The sequence below is a fragment of the Parasteatoda tepidariorum genome, chromosome 6 (genome assembly GCF_043381705.1).
Source record: "Parasteatoda tepidariorum isolate YZ-2023 chromosome 6, CAS_Ptep_4.0, whole genome shotgun sequence".
NCBI classification, from domain to species: domain Eukaryota; kingdom Metazoa; phylum Arthropoda; class Arachnida; order Araneae; family Theridiidae; genus Parasteatoda; species Parasteatoda tepidariorum.
The window spans coordinates 3,024,910-3,043,472 of NC_092209.1; the positions used below are offsets into that span (position 1 = coordinate 3,024,910).

At 31.4% G+C, this 18,563-nt stretch overlaps 1 protein-coding gene across 1 annotated transcript; it reads right to left on the reverse strand.

The window, feature by feature from the left end:
* Positions 1-1,852: 1,852 nt before the first annotated feature.
* On the reverse strand, positions 1,853-18,560 carry LOC107453911 (sn-1-specific diacylglycerol lipase ABHD11-like). The gene is made up of 6 exons (XM_016070928.3): positions 18,407-18,560; positions 12,922-13,075; positions 9,198-9,371; positions 6,465-6,650; positions 3,647-3,855; positions 1,853-2,080 (listed from the first exon to the last, which is right to left on the reverse strand). The coding sequence occupies exons 1-6, from the start codon at positions 18,427-18,429 to the stop codon at positions 1,930-1,932; spliced, it is 897 nt and encodes a 298-aa protein (XP_015926414.1). The 5' UTR covers positions 18,430-18,560; the 3' UTR covers positions 1,853-1,929.
* Between the last annotated feature and the right edge of the window lie 3 nt (positions 18,561-18,563).

Consider the following 18,563-nt stretch of genomic DNA (forward strand, 5'->3'; position numbering starts at 1 on the left):
ATGCATGCATGGAGCATACGTGTATTGTACATGTGTGGAAACATTCATTGGACATGTATATATTGTACATATTGCATATATTAAGATACCATGTATGTACACATGTAAAATTTGTACGAAAGATTTACGTCAAATATATGTATGCACATATGTGCAATATATGTACATTATAAGAACATTATATGTTCATACATTTCTACAATATATGCATGTTAAATGTACGTTCATAAGTTACTCATATCAAAAGAATGTATGTGTATATGCAAAATTTAAATACGCCCAATGAACGTTCAATCGTACACAAATGTATTATGCATATTTGGATAAAAACATTGAACACTAAAATATCGTGTATATGTGCATGCATACATTGGGCATGCATATATATATATATATATATATAAAGGCAAAATTAATGGTATAATGGTACTAATTCACTTAGGGGAAAGGTAAAAAATCGCCATACTATTATTNATAGATATATATATATATATATATATATATATATATATATACTAGGGGGCTAAGCTCCCTGTTCGCTACCGCTCACCAACCCCGATGATTGCATCGCAATAATTGTTTTTTCTTGGCCGAAAACAGTTTTTATACTAAAATTAAAATTATTCACTTAACAAATATGTACTGAAAAGAGTTCTGTTTGCTTACACTTGTGCCTCTACTTCCCACGTCCAAATGATACTATCTATTAGTATTATAAGCATTTAGATCTCTTGGTGAATAGAAGTCATTTTTCGAAGTAATCATTTTTTAAAATAACATTTATATTCTTATAAAATTATATTGTTCAAACAAATTTGATGAGTTCACAACCATAATTTAAATTTTTCGCTAATAATAGCAGTACAGGAAGATAACTTAAATTAGGGATACAAAACTATTTAAAAGAAAACAATACCTTTGCGACTTACATCAATTTTATGCTGATGACAACCAAAACAATTAGAAATGAATGAGGAAAAACTGGATCCTACCTCGTGATTTTTAGGCAAATAGAAATGCACGGACAACAATGGAAAACTCTGACATCATTATTAGACATACTCAAAATAAAATAAAAATTGCTACTCAGCTTTAGATGGTAAGTTTAGTTGTAACATTTTAACAAGCAGCATTATTAAAAATTATTACCTTTTCACACACATGCGTTATCAATTTTAATTGGTTGATTTGTGCGCTACTAAAGCAAGTGATCTGTGATTGGCTATGTGCTATCATCTCACTCTCTTCTTATATTATATATGAGAGAGAGAGAGAGAGAGAGAGAGAGAGAGAGAGAGAGAGAGAGAAAGAGAGAGAGAGAGAGATAGGTAGACAGTTACTATAAACTCTTTAGCATTAAAGGTCGCAAATCAATACTTAAGTGAGAAAGAAAACAAATTGTTTCTGGTTTTTGAGATTGAAATAAAGTAATGGGTCATATTTTAACAGCTATATACTCAAATATAACAGTTTACGATTTAAATTACCTAAAACTAATTTATTTGAGTATGAAACTTAAAGATTCCTCCTAGCGAAAGACATTCGAATGCAGTTGGATAAAAAATACTGGCTAGGGGTGATATTAAGCCCTAGTTTGCTTTTTCCAACAGCAATATTTATCAGTTATTGGAAATATGTGTGTTTTTGTTTCCTCGCTTATATAGCAATTTGCGATCTCTGATAGTCACTTTGTTTGAAAAATTCGTCTGATTGTAAAGAGTTTAGAAATATGATTTATAATCAACCATTAACTAACATTTTTAAAACTCGCTTGTTGCAATAAACCGTCAGTATTTTCAAAATCTAAACACTCAAATATGTCAGGAAAAATATTTAAAATAATTTGCAACCATCAGTTTCCACACAACTTTTTATATTGAATTTATCAACAGCATTTAAAGTGAGTCATTAGTTTCCGCAATGCATCTTTTACAGTCTTTCTTCTTCTGACGTCAAAAAATCGGAGACTATTCTGACAAACTCTGTCGGACTTTCGGCATGTGTGCAATGATAACCTTTATTCACCACTGCAAACTGTGCTCGGGGAAAATGCTTCAATATCAGATCTCTGTCTTCGTCTCTGAAAGGTGAGAAATAGATTAATTGAAAGATATTCATGGAATTTAAATTAACTGAAAACATTTATATAAATAGGTTTAAAAAGTAACAATTCTTAAAATGCATGCAACTACTTCTAGTCTTCGAATTTACGGATCTTGAAAGGTAAACTGAAAATAACAAATCAGAAAAAGTAACAGTTGCAAATCATTAAAAAAGTAACAAGTCAGATTTCTAAGCCGGAAGAAATTTAGCTAAAAATACGAGCCAGTAACGTGCAATAATACATATGTAGTTAAATATTAGGCATTAAAAGTATTAAAACAGTCATAGATAGGAAGAGAGCACATCATAAGAATTGACTCATGACCGGAAAATACCTGCTATGAACTTCTTGTTCATTCGCTGGTACTTCTATTTATCTATATTCTATGCTAATTTTACCTTTTTTCAATAATTACATTCAAATAGGCTCAAAAATACCTGCCTTTCCTGACCCAAACTTGTGTCTCATCATCATTAAATACGCCGTATGTATACTCTGAATAACCGAAATGGATCTTCCACCGGTGAATGTTGTATATCACATAGTCGCGCTTTGGTAAATGTCAGAAATATATGCTAGTTAAGTGCTGCTGCCTGGTATGCCCTACATCAATGTTTCCTTACGGTCAAGTGCCCAGAATGCATTGAACCGGTACTCCGAACACTGATGTTTCTCCTAATCTATCCTTAGCAGATATTAAAATAAATATAATAATATCAATGAATAAACTATGATCAAATCGGACCAAAGCGACTATGTGATTGTTAACATTCACCGGTGAAAGTCGACATTCTCTTGATTTCGGTCATTCGTGGTAACATATATATCAATATCATGTCTAGTTTTATATCACGTTTTAATTTTAATGAAGCATAAATCGGGTCTCTGCGGATGAGTAACCCATTGATGAAAGTGATGCACATCCCATCGACTTTATTGTGTGACTTTTTTCAATCGTGCGTGACTCGGATATTGTTGCGATACATCACGGACACATCCTCATCATCACATCCTCAGCACGGATCTAGTACTCCGACGTAACGAACTACGCAGTGGGTGAAAAAAATAAGAAATATGTCACTACGTTCGGGCTATACTAAGGAATCAAATTTCTTGTTTATATTAACCCGTGGTGAGGCCTTCTCTTTTTTAATAGGTATTGATCCGCGTAGTCCTTGGTTCTTTGTTGATGCTGCAGATATCAATGTGGTGGTACCATTGCTTCCTTGGTTCTTACCATTGGTGAATGAAATAGGGTGCGTCATGAAATATCCTATAAATTTTTATGCTATTTGAAGAAAAAAAATTTTTTAGTAAAGTATTAAAATTGTTCTCATTTTTTAGTAAAAAACTACTTTCGTTGATTATAACTACAGGTAAATTTACCTAATTTAGTTGATTATAACTCACGCGTAATAACTCGTTATAAAAATTTGGATGAGCAAAGTAGAAGTCATAATAAACAACAAATAAGTATTTAGATACCGCAGTTACTCCAAACAGATAAGAATCTGAGCACATAGAAATAAATATGGAACATACAATGGGATGACGGAGTGCTGGCCGCTTAAGAAAAGAGCTTTATCAAGGTAAACGGGATCACCGGAAAGATCATTCCTCAGAAGATGTATAGAGTCCAGACTTTTGAGGAGTACATTCACATTGAAACAGAACTCGAAGGCTCCTGTCGAAGAATTCTTTTTAAATAGCAAAGCCTTTTCCAAAGCCGATGTCTCTCCATTGGCCGCGAACTATTGGAAATAGAAACAGAATCATTGCCTTGAATTTCTACGAGGGTAGTTTTCAAGGTTTAGGAGCATAGCACAAATCTTAAATCTAAGTTCTGTCAATAATTGTATTTAAATTTAGTTTATAATAAAAATTTAGTCAATTTATTATTCCATCTAACCCCGTTGATTGAGTGGTAACGCTTCGCATTACCACTCAGTCAACGAGGACGCTGTGGCTTTCTGCCACAGGTCCTCGATTCGATCCTCGGGCCGGGCAAGGTTGACTCAATCTTTCATCCTTCCAGTGGGTAGAATTTAGTTAGTCGTCCCGCCCAATGATATGGGCACTCGATTGTTTCAATGCAATACAATACAATTTGAAAACCACAATAAATACAGTTACAAAAATAAACAAATAATTAAATAGAAATAACAATGACATTAGATTACAGATGATTTCGTTACAATAAAGACAGCCGAACTCCAAAAGCATGAAAGGAAGAACACTTCGAAGGAGGACGGTTTGATGGTTAAAAACATTTAGAGAATATATAATTGATAGCCAAATTACAACAAAATCAATTTAAAAATTAATCGAATTTAAAATAGGAGTATAAAGCAACAATTAAAATTAAAATATCCAGGGCAATTTAGGATCCAATAAATGAAAAAGCAAAAGCACAAAAATTAGAAGCATCAGTGCCCAAAATCATTAAAAAGGGTAAAAATGGGAATTAAAACAAGAGTATAGGTAATTTAAAATCAGTCAAATCAAAGTCAGTGGGTAGATAAAATGATACCAAGAATGCTTGGGAAATAAACACAGGGGGTTCTGCGTTTAGCAGACCAACCGATCGAGACTCATACTCTTGCACTCCTGAGCCCAAAGATCAAGAAAACTGAGATGGGTATAGCTCTTGGGGCCCCTATGAGCTGTCGCGCCACTCAGTTTAGTTTAGTTATAATTCTATCCTATGGTAAAAATGATCGCGAAAGTTTTTCGTAAATACCTTGAATGAAATATTTTTTAAACCAAATCTTCAAGAAGAAAAAGACTTCCCATACGCACACATGTGACCAATGACGTCAGCTAATATTTATGAGCAAAATGGCGAATTAAAGCTTTTCTACATAACTTATAATGTTAATTAATGTGAAGTTAATGAAATACAGAGCGCACATCGAATGAGTTGAAATATGATTCTTTCTCGTCTACTTCTTTAACTTAACTTATCTTTTGTTTATATTGTAACTCTGATATATTTTTGTTTCATGTACCTGGAAACTTCGATACATAATCAAATTGTTTATGTTCCACATGACTTCATGCCTGTCTTTGTGTTAAATAAGTAAATATTGAGTGAAAGAATTGAAAGCTATCTGAAAGATTATAGTGCGTGTCACTTAAGAGAATTGATACTTGACGAGCTTGACTTACACGAAGTTGAAAGGAAAGAACAGTTGTTAATGTAAGCAAAGGGCCACGTTTTAACAACCCATCAGAATCGAGATACCCACACTACATCACTTGCAGTTATCCCATTCATCCAAAAAAAACACCAAAATAATTATAATAATTGAAAAATGAATAAAATAAATAACTTCCTGATGTTTTAAGAAAGGAAGGAATAAGTTTTCAATTGAACGATTATTTGATTAAGACGATGCTAGGCCGCGGATGAGACTTTTCATGTTTAACTCTGTTTTACCTCAATTGGTAATTTAAAGTTTAGAGACAAGTTAGTTCAGATAAACCATGAAGTTTCAAATACTGAAATGAGCATTTATGATATCAAAATGCAGACAAGTTATGGCCGCATAACTCAGTGTTACGTGATAGGGCAGCAATTTCGCATTAATTTCTTTGAATCTTGCTATTTTGGAAATATTTTGTCAGCATACTTTAACTCCCATTTCTCTAAACTCTAAATTTAAAACTGCAAATGTTGGTGGAAGAAAATTTACCATGAAAAGTCTCTTCCTTAGTAATACATTTTAAAATCAGTACCGTTTAAATCAAAGGAACAAACATATTATATCATTTATATTCGTCATAGCTTATGTACCCTATGAATCAAGAAGACACCACCGAATTCAGGGATACCATTGGAAGACACAAAAGTAATTGACCGCACTTTTGTACCTCAAAAATAGTGATACTCCTTTTCAGTGTCACTCGAGGCAGATGTATGCATACTCAATCAGTTTTTGATTTCCGCCATAAACTCCCAATTGCAGTTGTCACTTCTGTTTTTTTCCCTGGTCTAGTCTAAGGACACAGATTTACTGAAGATATCTCGCGACTAAAAATTAGGTGAAAATTACGATTTGCGGATGGATGGGTGGTGTGTGAATGTGTTCAACGTCTGTTATAAATTAACAATTAAGACCTCCAAAGCTTACACTTAATGTGGATTATGCGCCAAATATTAGACTTAATGTGGATTAAGACCTCCAAAGCTTACATTCAATGGCGGTTATAAATCAACAATTAAAACCTCCAAAGCAGTATTTAAATGTCTGAGAAATATTACGGGCAATAGTTGCGACTTAGTGCCAAATATGGAATTGTTAAAACATTTCTTGAGGTCAATCAAACCTCCTAACTGCAACCAAGTAATGGAACTCACGTGAACCATGTGTTTCTGCATGAGGCGCTGTATCATGTTGTGGGCGTCATTGAGACTCATGTAAACGGGAAGTTGGGAGACCACTTTTTGCATGTTTGATATAAGATTCTTCAGTGCAATTCTTTTGCTGTCAGACACATCACTGATGGAAATATCCTCCACCACCAGCTGCTCCACCATCTCGGGCTGTAAAAATTGAATACCACATCTTAAAGAATGCAGTTATTGTATACAAAACAGGTTGCAAATTGTTGAACCTATTTTTCAGCGGGGAAACGATAAAAAGTCGTATGGCAATGATTATTGTGCAGTAATTATGGAATAATGAAATCTCCGCCCCTATTATGCCGTTTTTTGATTATAGTGTCACTTTCCGAGCATGCGTTCGGCTTAGTAGTGGTAATGTTATTGAACCCCATTATGGGGTCGGGACAATATCGGTAATATTATCGAACCAAATACTGTGATCGGTACAAAAGAAGTAGTATTTTTTAACCGACACGAACTGTCCAGTTAACCTAACCACTTAATATAAAATAAATATGGGTGTAGGGTATGCCGGGAATATGCATACCGGACGCTGGCTTTTAATCTTAAAAAGCATCAATGTAGGATACACAGAGTAAATGTATACCAGGCAGCATGCATAGCAATACTTTTACTTACGTTACTTTTCCTTTTTAAGAAATTGTTTTTTTAATTTATAAATTTAATGTATTATCTACTCTTTAACATCTAACTTCCCTTTCCAAAAGTCTTTAAGGAGTGCTATTTCCTGAAGGGGAGAGAGCGGCTAGTGTTAAGGACTGTGAAACTCTTACTTTAAGCGATTTTATGGATTTAATAGATTTTCCCTGTATATTAATACAATTTTTTCACTTAGTTCTTAACACATAAAATCATAATGTTATTAAATTTCCTTAACAAATTAAATTGTTACTAAAAATTCTAAAGGTAAAAAAAATATTAATAGTCCTGAAATGAGCATCATTTAAAATTCTTTTTTCGATGAAAACATTCAATTTTGAGTTCTCGTTTGGTTTCTTTCACTATTTCAATATAATTTTGTAACATTTTCTTGCATTTTAAAGCTTTATACCTTAAAATTAAAATTTAATGCATTTTAAATAAATTTTTCTTAATGAAACTTTTTGAAGAAATTTAAGATTACTTTGAATTTTCTATTTTCTCGAAATGTACTCTATAATCCTTCATTTTGTTTTGTTTTGTAGGTGTACTTTTTGCTGTACCTTTTACTCGTTACTTTTTAAAATCAAAACTTTTCACTTTTTACTCGTTAATCTTTTTTAAAGTACTTTTACTGGTTACTTATTAAAAGTAACGTTTCCATGTATACCGCAAGATGGTACTTTATCTTAAAAAACATCAATGTAGGGTACACCGAGTAAATCTATACTGGGAAGTGACTTAAATATTAATCTAGAGTGTGTATACTGGGCAGTGGTACTTAACCTTCAAAAACATCAGTGTAGGGTATCTCAATTCAGAGATTTCTAATTTCTCATAAGAGGAGCCCACAGTAAGTGCGGCCGCCCTGATTATTAAAACCAAAAATTAAATAGGAAAGAATCGCATGAAAGAACCCAGCACTATAGCAAAATTAAAATCAGTAAACCGGTTGATCGGTGTAATAGACCGTCCGTCATGTGTATTTTTAATCACATACTTTCGTTTCAAACTATATGCACTAAAAATGTTCGCAATTATGGCATTTTTAAACTAAGGTTTTCTCCATTTAATTTAAATTAACAACATATTTAAATTCTAAATTTAGAGAAAAAAAATATTACAACTAGGATCGTTCAATGGTTATTTTGAACTTTCGCTGTTGCTTGGACTGTATTAGTAGTGCTGCATTTGCACCACACTAGAATGGCACGGTTTCGGAAACATGCCATTTTCGAAGACATGCCATCATAATTCCCTGCAGAGGGGATGCCTTCTTTGATCTGAGTGTGGCAGAGATTTTTTCGAATGGTTACTTTTTATATTTCGTATCAAATACGAAAGCAGCAGAACTTTAGTAGCATGAAAACACTCGGAATTATTATTTTTCATCCACTTTAATGGTATCACAAATATTTTAACTGGAGAAACTGCAGAAACAAACAAATTTTGCAAAAAATAAATAATATATTAATATTGATGCTATAATATTAATAATAATGCTTTCAATAATTTCCTGAGTCACAGTTTCGACTTAAACGATTGCTTCGAGGATATTAACGCCAATTCAATATTTTCACACAAAACTCAGACATAAAGATTAATGCCAGGAGTAGCTTTGGCGATCGATTATATGCTCAGAAACATTGCTTTACAAAGTTTTCACCTAAAAAATCAACAACAATTCGAGTGCTCTTGCTCAAAAAAAAAAGTATCTGCATACCACTAAATTTAATTGAATTTTGATGAAGTTCCATTAGCTATTAAGGATCTGTTGTTGATCAGGGAATCGAGCACTCACATTACAATAAGGATCGGTTGTACAATTGGGTCGGTTTTACAACGACGGTTGTAAAATGATAATAAAAATAAAAGTTATGTATTTTGTATACGATCCATTTTCTGTTTGCAAGTCTATTGTTCTAAAATTATATTATGCTAAATAAATAATGATTTAACTTTATTAATTCCAGTATTTAATGCTTGTCAAGCTGTAATTTTAAACAAATATCGCATCTACACCAACTAAACTGAATGAAAGAGTACCTTCAAAAGAGCCAATTGGATGCAAGCTCTTCCAGCAACACTGTGACCAATCAGTATTGCTCGGGGGATGTTCTGATCCCTCATGAACTGAAGAAGATCTGACGTCAAGTGTTGGAGTGTGAACTCATCTGAATATTCACTCTCCCCATGGTTTCTCAGGTCAACAGAAAACACCTGCGGAGTTAATTGTAAACTAACCATAAAGATGCGTTTAATATGTTGCATATTTATGGTGAATTTTTAATGTTCTATAGGTTATTAAGTCAATCCCTTTTGTTTGTTACTATTTTAGATTTAATATTACAATCGAAAAACTACAACTCAATATGCAAAACTATGTTTTTAATACTAATTAGAAAAAGTAAAATATTTCACACATCTGAATAATTTCCTGAAACTTTACATTTTTATCAGTTGATCTAAGCACAAAAATTTTAAAAATTAGCATCCATTCTCAATATAACACATGTTTTAATGCAATTACCGCTTTAGAATATTTTGCTTATTAATCACAGAAATAAAATGTAGCACATTGTTATTTGTGGAAAAATAAAAACTACTGAAAGTTGCTTTTTTTAGTTTGCGCTCGAAAATTTAGGATATTTTATGAATCCCATTCTTTGAGTTTTGAATACTATATTGACCGCACTTTTGTACCNATTGATTTTTGTTATCTAAATTATTTTTATTTAAAGTTTTATAAAATCTTGGTTTTATAGTAGTAAGATTTGCTATAATCAATAATCCCATAAAGCGCTTTTCAAAAAAAAAAAAAAAAAAAAAAAAAAGGCTTGCAGATTAATTATTTCAATCTTCAAACTTATTTCGGAGACATATGACATTTGTGTTCTCCATAATCTATATAATTATACACAGGTTCAAAGTAAAAATAAAATTAAGAAACAAACATGAGTTTTTTATTTATTGATTTTTGTTATCTAAATTATTTTTATTTAAAGTTTTATAAAATCTTGGTTTTATAGTAGTAAGATTTGCTATAATCAATAATCCCATAAAGCGCTTTTCAAAAAAAAAAAAAAAAAAAAAAAAGGCTTTAGTTTTATTTTAAGAAAAAAAACCAACTAATATATATATATATATATATAGTATATATGCTTCAAATCTGCGAAAGAATACAGGATTTCGAAATTAAGGAAGGTGAAAGCTTATGATATTCATATACTACTTTTGAAATTAGTTACCAAAGTTTTTTTTCAATTCGGGGATTTAAGTCTATTTCCCATTGGCTTCAGAAATGCCTTACTCTCTTATCGTTACCCAGTGGGCACCTGTGGTTAAGCCACGGCGGTGAAATAGCCTCGCTCACGTCATACAAACACCGTTTATAGGGTGGGTTACATTCACACAAAGGGAAAAGACATAGAACACAGAGAGAGAGAGATTCTTCCTAGCCTACGGTGGGATTCGAACCCATAACCACTGGGTCCGTAGTCCAGTACAGCAGCCGCTGTATAACGGATCAGCTTAGTTTCAAAAGTGACCACGAAAATTATTGAGTTACTTACGTTATATGAGTCACAAAACTGGACAATTAAATAAGTTACAAAATTAAATTAAATAAGTAACAAAATTGCCATCTTATCAAATGAGTTTCAGAAATTATCAACTAATTCAATTAATTACAAAAGTTGCCAACAGATGGCGTTAGTTAGAAAAGTGACTGCAGTCACAATATCACAAAATCCTTATAAAGAATCCTCGAAGCGCAGAGCAATTATTTTGACAGTTGAAACTCCAAAATTTAAACAAATTTGGAATTTGAGACAATTTAGAATTTGAGGCAATTTAGAATTTGAGACAGTTAAATTATTTTGAGACACGCGAATTTCATGAATAGGTACGGGGATATTTTTATCAGTACACTAAGTACCAGAGCTATATAAATATTGTTTGGCAAAACATAGCTAATAAAAGCAGACTTTCCAATATCTCCGATTCAAAAGGTATCACAGTTATTATGAAAGTGGTATCAAAAGTTCTGATGTAAGCCTTGAATTAAAATGATTTTTAATCACTAAGATACTTATACTCTTTGAAAATAAAATATGCCTTTCAAATTTACGCAATTTTTCCGTTACAATGGTTTCGGAAAACCTTGCTTTTACCTCATGCAAGTTTATTCTAACTTCATATCAAACCGTTGCGTACCTAGATTTTACGAAACCATGGTATTGAATTGAGTAAAAAGATGGAGAGCAGGGGAAATCGAATCACTTTTAGATGCCTATGAAATTTAAGTCAATTGTTAACACAGTAATGTACTGCCTTCAAACATTCAGAAATTTTGGTTAGAAAGTCTCCAACTAAAAAAGCCCCCGGTTCCAATCAACATATTTAACGGGAAAAAAGTGTTTAGTATATTTTGAAACATTAACAAAAGCTTGTTTTTAACATATTAAAACAATACCTAAAATGAGTGTCATTGAACTTATATAAAATGAATGTTCAAGTAAATAGAAACTAAATTAAATTTGTATAGCAAATATCAAAACTTTTCAAATCGAATTTCTCTTTCTTCTCTTGAGTTTTCTCTCGAATCAAATTTTTCTTTTTTTTTCTTTCCTGTCAGTATTTTTACACTGACTTTTTACAAAAGAGCCTACACTGCTTTTCATCTGCAAATAATAAAGCATAGATTCTGTCTGCAGGTAGTTTTATACAATTTCTGATAAAGCGATAAGTACGACTTACGGGTTGGAAACGTTTTAATGCCACTGAATAGAGTAAAGATAATGAAAAGATCTTAGTAATATTACTATTACATTCCCTTGATTGCTAAACAGTGTAAGGATATTGGTGCAATATTGCTAAAGTCAGTGATCGAGAGTATCGCACTACAAGTAGTAAAACTGCTGTAGTCGCTACTTTTTTTCGTTGTTTGTAGTGTCTACTTATATATTTTTTTAAAAAAGTGTAGTGAGTAGTGTTGTTAACAGCGATTGCTGTTAACTACTTTTTGTGTTAGGTTACTAGATGAACAGGGTTTTAACACAATTAATTTTTCGAATTTGATGTGTCAAATCTTCGCGTTTCTGTCAAAGTACGCAATTTTAAATGCCCTCATGTGACTGTGAGTAAACAAGAATTGCTTATTTAGAGTTACGTATAATTAAATTTAATAGCCATTATGAATAATAGATAATTTATCTCTTTGGTCACGTTTTCACATGCGATTGTAGGCCTTTAAATTATTGATGATATTTCAAAGGAAGGAAACATATTCTCGATATACGTAATTTCTTGGAGGAAATAAAAGAGCATTAAACGTTTAACGAAATTTGATAATTTCCTAGCATCTTCTAAATTAAATATTAGCTGTCGAAAAGGGCATAAAAAGTGGGAGACTAAGTGAATAAATTTGAGAGAAATATTTCAGAATAACAAACTGTCTCGTGTAAATGTGAATAAATATTTCTAAATAAATCCCGTGTAGAAGCCAATTTTTTACTCAAAACTTTTTTGAACATAATGTGTAAATCAATTTATCCACCAAAATTCGGTTCCTTAAATAGTTTGTAGTCACTTCATTTCAAAAAGAAAATAAGTTGTAGTTGACTACGTTTCTAACAATAAAGTAGTTAACTGCAAAAATAATGTAGTTCTTCTGACCACTGGCTAAAGTTATTGCAAAAATTCGTCAGAATAATTTGAAAATTTAAGTACTAGAATGATTTTTTTTCGATATAAAATGTTGTTCTCTCACCTTTCGCCTCGTCCTGTTACTGAGCTCACACTTGATTCTATTCCAAGAAGAACTCCCTCCAAACATCCCATGCAAGAGAATGATGGGTGGACGGATGGATCTGTGAGTATCATTTGTTGTGCATGCAAAATATTTCAATCTCACTGGTTGATATCTGATATTGAAGAACAAATAAAAATTAATACTGTCATCATCCCATGTAGCTCAAAAAGCCAATATTAAGTCGATGAAAAAAATTTTGATTCACTTTATGAATTGAAGAAGTTACGTGCAACTGAGGGCTTTGTGTAACTTAGACCGATTGTCAACTTATAAGGGTGATCCACTTGAAACTTTCATAAGCCTGTATAGTTCCCTGTTAAACCTATGAAAATGTTTCGGATTCGCTTCCTAGATGGAAAAAGCTATTCAATTGAATTGAACGCTTGGAGTCACTTAAACAGATGGACATCTTACAAGGTAATCAACTTGACAAATCTTATTGTGGTGCTTCATTTCGTGTCATGTGAAGCTGAGTGCCTAAAAACTCAATCGTTATATAGAAAAATTATTCAGATTGCTTGTATTTTTGCGTTGCAATCTGTTGACATCTGAATAAGGGACAACAATTAGTTGAGTCCAGGTTCACCAAGTCACAGACTACCGTCAAAAATGCAATTAGATACTTACACTTCAAGAGGAAGAAGACCTCCCATACCCACACATGTGATCTATGACGTCAGCACCGACTAATCCTTATCAGCAAAATGGCGTCTTAAAGTTGAACTAAGTTTCTCCACGTAACTTAGAATGTTAATGAATGATAAGTTAATTAAATACAGAACCGTATCGCACATCGAATGAGTTGAAATATAATTCCTTCTCTTCTCTTTTTTTTACTTAACTTTGATTTATTATTTGTTTAGGTATTTTTGTGTAACCGTGATATATTTTTGTTTTGTGTACCTGACAACTTCGATGCATAATTAGTTTGTTAATGTTCCGCATGGTTTTCTTGCCTTTCTTTGTGTTAAGTCTCTGTGTATATATATAGTGAAAGAATTGAAATCTTTGAGAAAGAATCTTTCTGAAAGAATATAGAAAGTGTCACTTAAGAGAAGGGATACTTGACGGGCTAGGCTTTCTCGAAATATAATGAAAAGGCAGTTGCTAATGTAAACAAATGCCACGTTTCTACAACCCATCAGGATCGAGATACCCACACTGCATCACTTGCAGGTATCCCCTTAAATGATAGAAAAAAAATCGGACTTACCTTATGATGACACTCAAATCTTATATCATCAGTTCTCAAAATTAAAATCGAGCGACTTAAATAATTTTTTCTATATAATGGTCAGATTTCCATGTGCCATGTTTTACATTACAAGTTACGAAGTAAAGAAGCATCAACTTAATACAGTAACACCTACCAATTGGATCACAATTTGATGGTCTTGTAAGTTGACCATTTATCTAAGTTGAACTCTGCTATCAAGAACTGAATTTATCCTTTATTATAAAAATGAACAAATCCTCAGTGGCCTTACCATCTGATAATTTTGCATATTGACTTTAATAGTGCTTTCCCAAGAGTTCAATGGAATACTCTTCCAAACCCATCATAAATTAACCACAATTTAAGAAGTTTGCAAAAAAATTGGTTTGTTGTTGACAAATGCCGAACCTTGACTATCATGTCATTAGCTCTCGAGGTTTTCAATAATTAAAAAAGTTGACTAAAGAAGGAGGTTTCTAATGCGTGTGACAAAATGTTGCAGTTACATGCTCTCCTCTGTGTTAATATTTTATGAAATTATTTATACATAGTTAAGTAACTGGGCATGCATCACTGACAAAACATGCATATTTGTTTAATTTTGTAACCAATTAGACTAGCATTGAGTTTGCATAACAAGCTGTGAATTATTCTATTAAATCTCATGATTCATCACACAGCGGTAACTCATTTCTTTACTCTTTCAGGACCGCGACCATAGATATCAGAAGACGAGCTTCTCTCTTGGTATAAGAGACAAGCTTTTCCAACTCCAGTAGCCCATGATCACACGGAATTGATTTCAATTTGAAACGTTTTATTTCAATTTTTTTAGTGACCCTTGAGAGTGGTTGACGTCTGTTATAATTTTGAACAATGTGTCTCAGAAGGTTGACCTTCATTATACGCTATCGGTACCAATTTTTTTTTCTTTTTTTTTTCTTGCTTTCATTTGGGGTGTTTAAACATGTCAACAACTGTTCGAGGAGATTACGCTCATGAATTTCTGCGCTCTGAGTTTTTTTGTGTATTCGGTAAAGGCAAGTGGTAAAGTGGTATTTTGTAAGAGGTAAAAAGTATGAATTGCTTATTGGTTTATTAGAGTGTAGTTTGCTAGATATTATTTTGTATGTTTCGAGTCAGTTTTGTAGTTTTGTGAAATGTCGTGAACATTTTATAACTGTATCTTCAGATACAATTAGAGATATTAAACTATAAATCTAAGTGTACTTAATTGAAATGATGATTTTATATGAATGAATGAAATTATGCTTAATGGGACAAAGCTCCCGGTCCTTTACGTACGTTTATACTCTCGGAATTTACGAGCCATGGGAACGTTTCATTCACTTTTTGCCAATTCTGAACAAGTTAAGATCGACGTGGTATCTCTCTCCATATACATAAAATTATCGTGACGTTTATTGTAAGATGTTTCATCCATCCACATTGAGTTGCTCGGGTGCAAATTTTAAAAATGTGTTTCAGCGTTGTACCGTCATAAACGGAACATCATTACGAAGTGCTTAAAAAAAAATCAGGTGAATCTCGTGAACGAAATACCTTATTAAGGTTCTCAAAGTTCATAATTTAAATTCTGAAGTAAAAACGCGAGTAGAAACAATTATAAATGCCAAATAGAAATGATCAAAATTTAAAGAAATGCTACAGTTAACCATCAGAAGTAATTTTAAACATGCTTGTTCCTCCAAACGGCATTTCAATGTTAAGGATTTTAAAATTAATAAATCCTAATAATAAAACATTTTCTGGTCAAATATTAATAATAATTAGTATTATTGACATTTCTTTGAACTCACATTTTAAATTCTATAGCTGCATATAACTATTCTTTGACATTAAAACTACATAACACAATATAAACATATTAATAACGAGATGATGGGTTCTAGAAGCAGCTAGATTCATTAAACGAGAAATTATATGTTTATGTATTCATATTTAAGGCCTACACCTTAAATAATGTGTCTAGACGTTGGGAAAGGAAAAAAAAATTAATAATAGCGTCATTGAGCTAAATTGCTTTTTATTTGTTTAAAATTCATTGTTTTAGATCTGTGTATTCTTTTAACAGTTCGTTTTTGTTTTGATGAAAGAAAAACCCTAATGAATAAAATTCATTGCTTACCATAATTTATAATAACAAATAAGTGCACAGTTTGGTTTTAAGAAAATTGCTCATTTATTATCCAAAAAAGTGCTATTGAGATAATTAGCTCATTTGTATTTTTTTTAATGTGAACATATGCTTTACTAAACATTTCAATAAAAAATGTACCACAAAACCACACGAACATGAATGAGAACATGAACATTAAAACCACCCTCATTTAAGCATTATGAGTTTATCTTTACATATTTTCTTGATTTCTGACGGAATGATTTTAAATCTTATAATATGCGAAAATCTTCTTATTTAAAAAGGTGTACAAATCAACTGACCTCCGGAGATCACTCATTTTAAAATAAAATTTCTGAAGTTATTTTAGAAATATATTGCATTTTTCTACATTTTGAATGGGGATATATAAAAATAACATGATATAAGAAATAGATGATATAAAAATAATGACTTATATATTTTTGAAAGTTGAACCACTGAAGCGACATCCCACAAGCGATCAACTTACACAAATTTCAGTGTATATTTGCAATAATTGGAAGAAAATTTCCAAAAAATCTATATATATATATATATATATACTTCCAGTTAATTATAAGCAACTGAACTTTTTGGCAGTTATTTATTGAAAAAATTGTATATAGCGCATCATTTACAAAAAATTGAACAAAACTTCTAGATAATGAATGAAATGGTAAGTAAATTTTGAGGAAAATACAAACACTGCTTAAATGCCTTAATTAAAATAATGGTTCAAGAACAATTTTTTTATTTTTGCCTAAAATATGTTCTCCATCATATAGACATAATATAGAAGCACTGTTACATGGAAAAATTATTAAATTATCTAGTAACGAAAGAAAATGGTTCTGCACTTTTAAATAACAGTAGACGTAAAATATTTTTTACTATTTGTTTGCCCGTATTTCTTATGAAATAGCACCATAGTTACCATAGCAACGCAAAATAAAGGAAATTTTACAAGATGAAAAAGAGGCGATACTTTAGTTACCAAAAATATGCAACAACACTTTTTTGGTAGACAGAGTATAAAAGCTACATTTCTCTTAAAAAAACAAACATTCTTTAAGAAGCCAGGCTATTTTAAAAATTTTTTATTTAGCAATGCTTTTGTCTTAAATCTGTGTGTAACACATTTTCATTTAAAATTAAAAATTTGTCTTGGTTATGGAATGAATTTATATTATAACATTTTATAACTTTTATATTCTCTTCAAAACATAATTTCTATTTCGCATAGTACCTGAAATATTTGTTCAATTTTCTTCAATGATATTCAAAATTTGATTTTTTAAATGAATAACTGCAAAAAAATTCAACTGATTATTACTAATAGGATTTTTTTTAAAATTATTTTAACCAGTGTCTAAACACATGAAAGACTATTCAATGCAAAAAAAAAAAAAATTATATCCACTTGCGATTTTTTCTGTGACAGCTAGCGAATTTCGACTCAATAAGGTCTTCACTTTCATCAAAAGAAATAAAACAGGACTACATATTAAATATCTAAAATTCGAAGAGAAGCTTTTTTAAACATTATATACTATTTGACTGAAAAAAATTGTCCAGACTTAAGAAACTAAAAATTCTCAATTTTTGCACATTTTTATAAACCAAATAATGCAGCATCGGAAAAACTTTTTGATTGATAAAAATTTTGTGCTATGTTTTGCAGCTATGAATAGTTACTATAAACTCACAATAGTTACAAAAGTCATTTGCTACAAAAAAAAACAATATTTCATGTAACGACAGAGGCTGTGAAGTAAAGCCTTAAACTGTTTGCGTCTAAGCGTTCGAAGACGTTACCAAAAGGAATTAAAACTTTCCGCAATATTAATTAGACTCTTAAGACTATCACCTAATACAATCAGACACTGTGATTTGCAGAATTTAAAATGACTCACCACTGTTAAATAAGAATAGCATATGATTTTTTAGAATAATTTCGCTCCATTAAAAATTTGAAAGACTTTTGATTTAATAATCAAATTCTTAAAAATTAATTCTTATGTGTTTAAACAATAACCTCAATTGTAACCAAAATAAATATCACTTACCTTTTAATCAAATCTTCTGCCATTTTCTTTTCAATTACAAAATCGAATAGAGTCAGGATCGGAACTAAATGGCTATGTTCTACTTCAGAAAAGTAAAATAAAAGTAACGAATTTTCTTCGTAATAAGCAATTAAGGATAGTAATTATGTTTCACAAG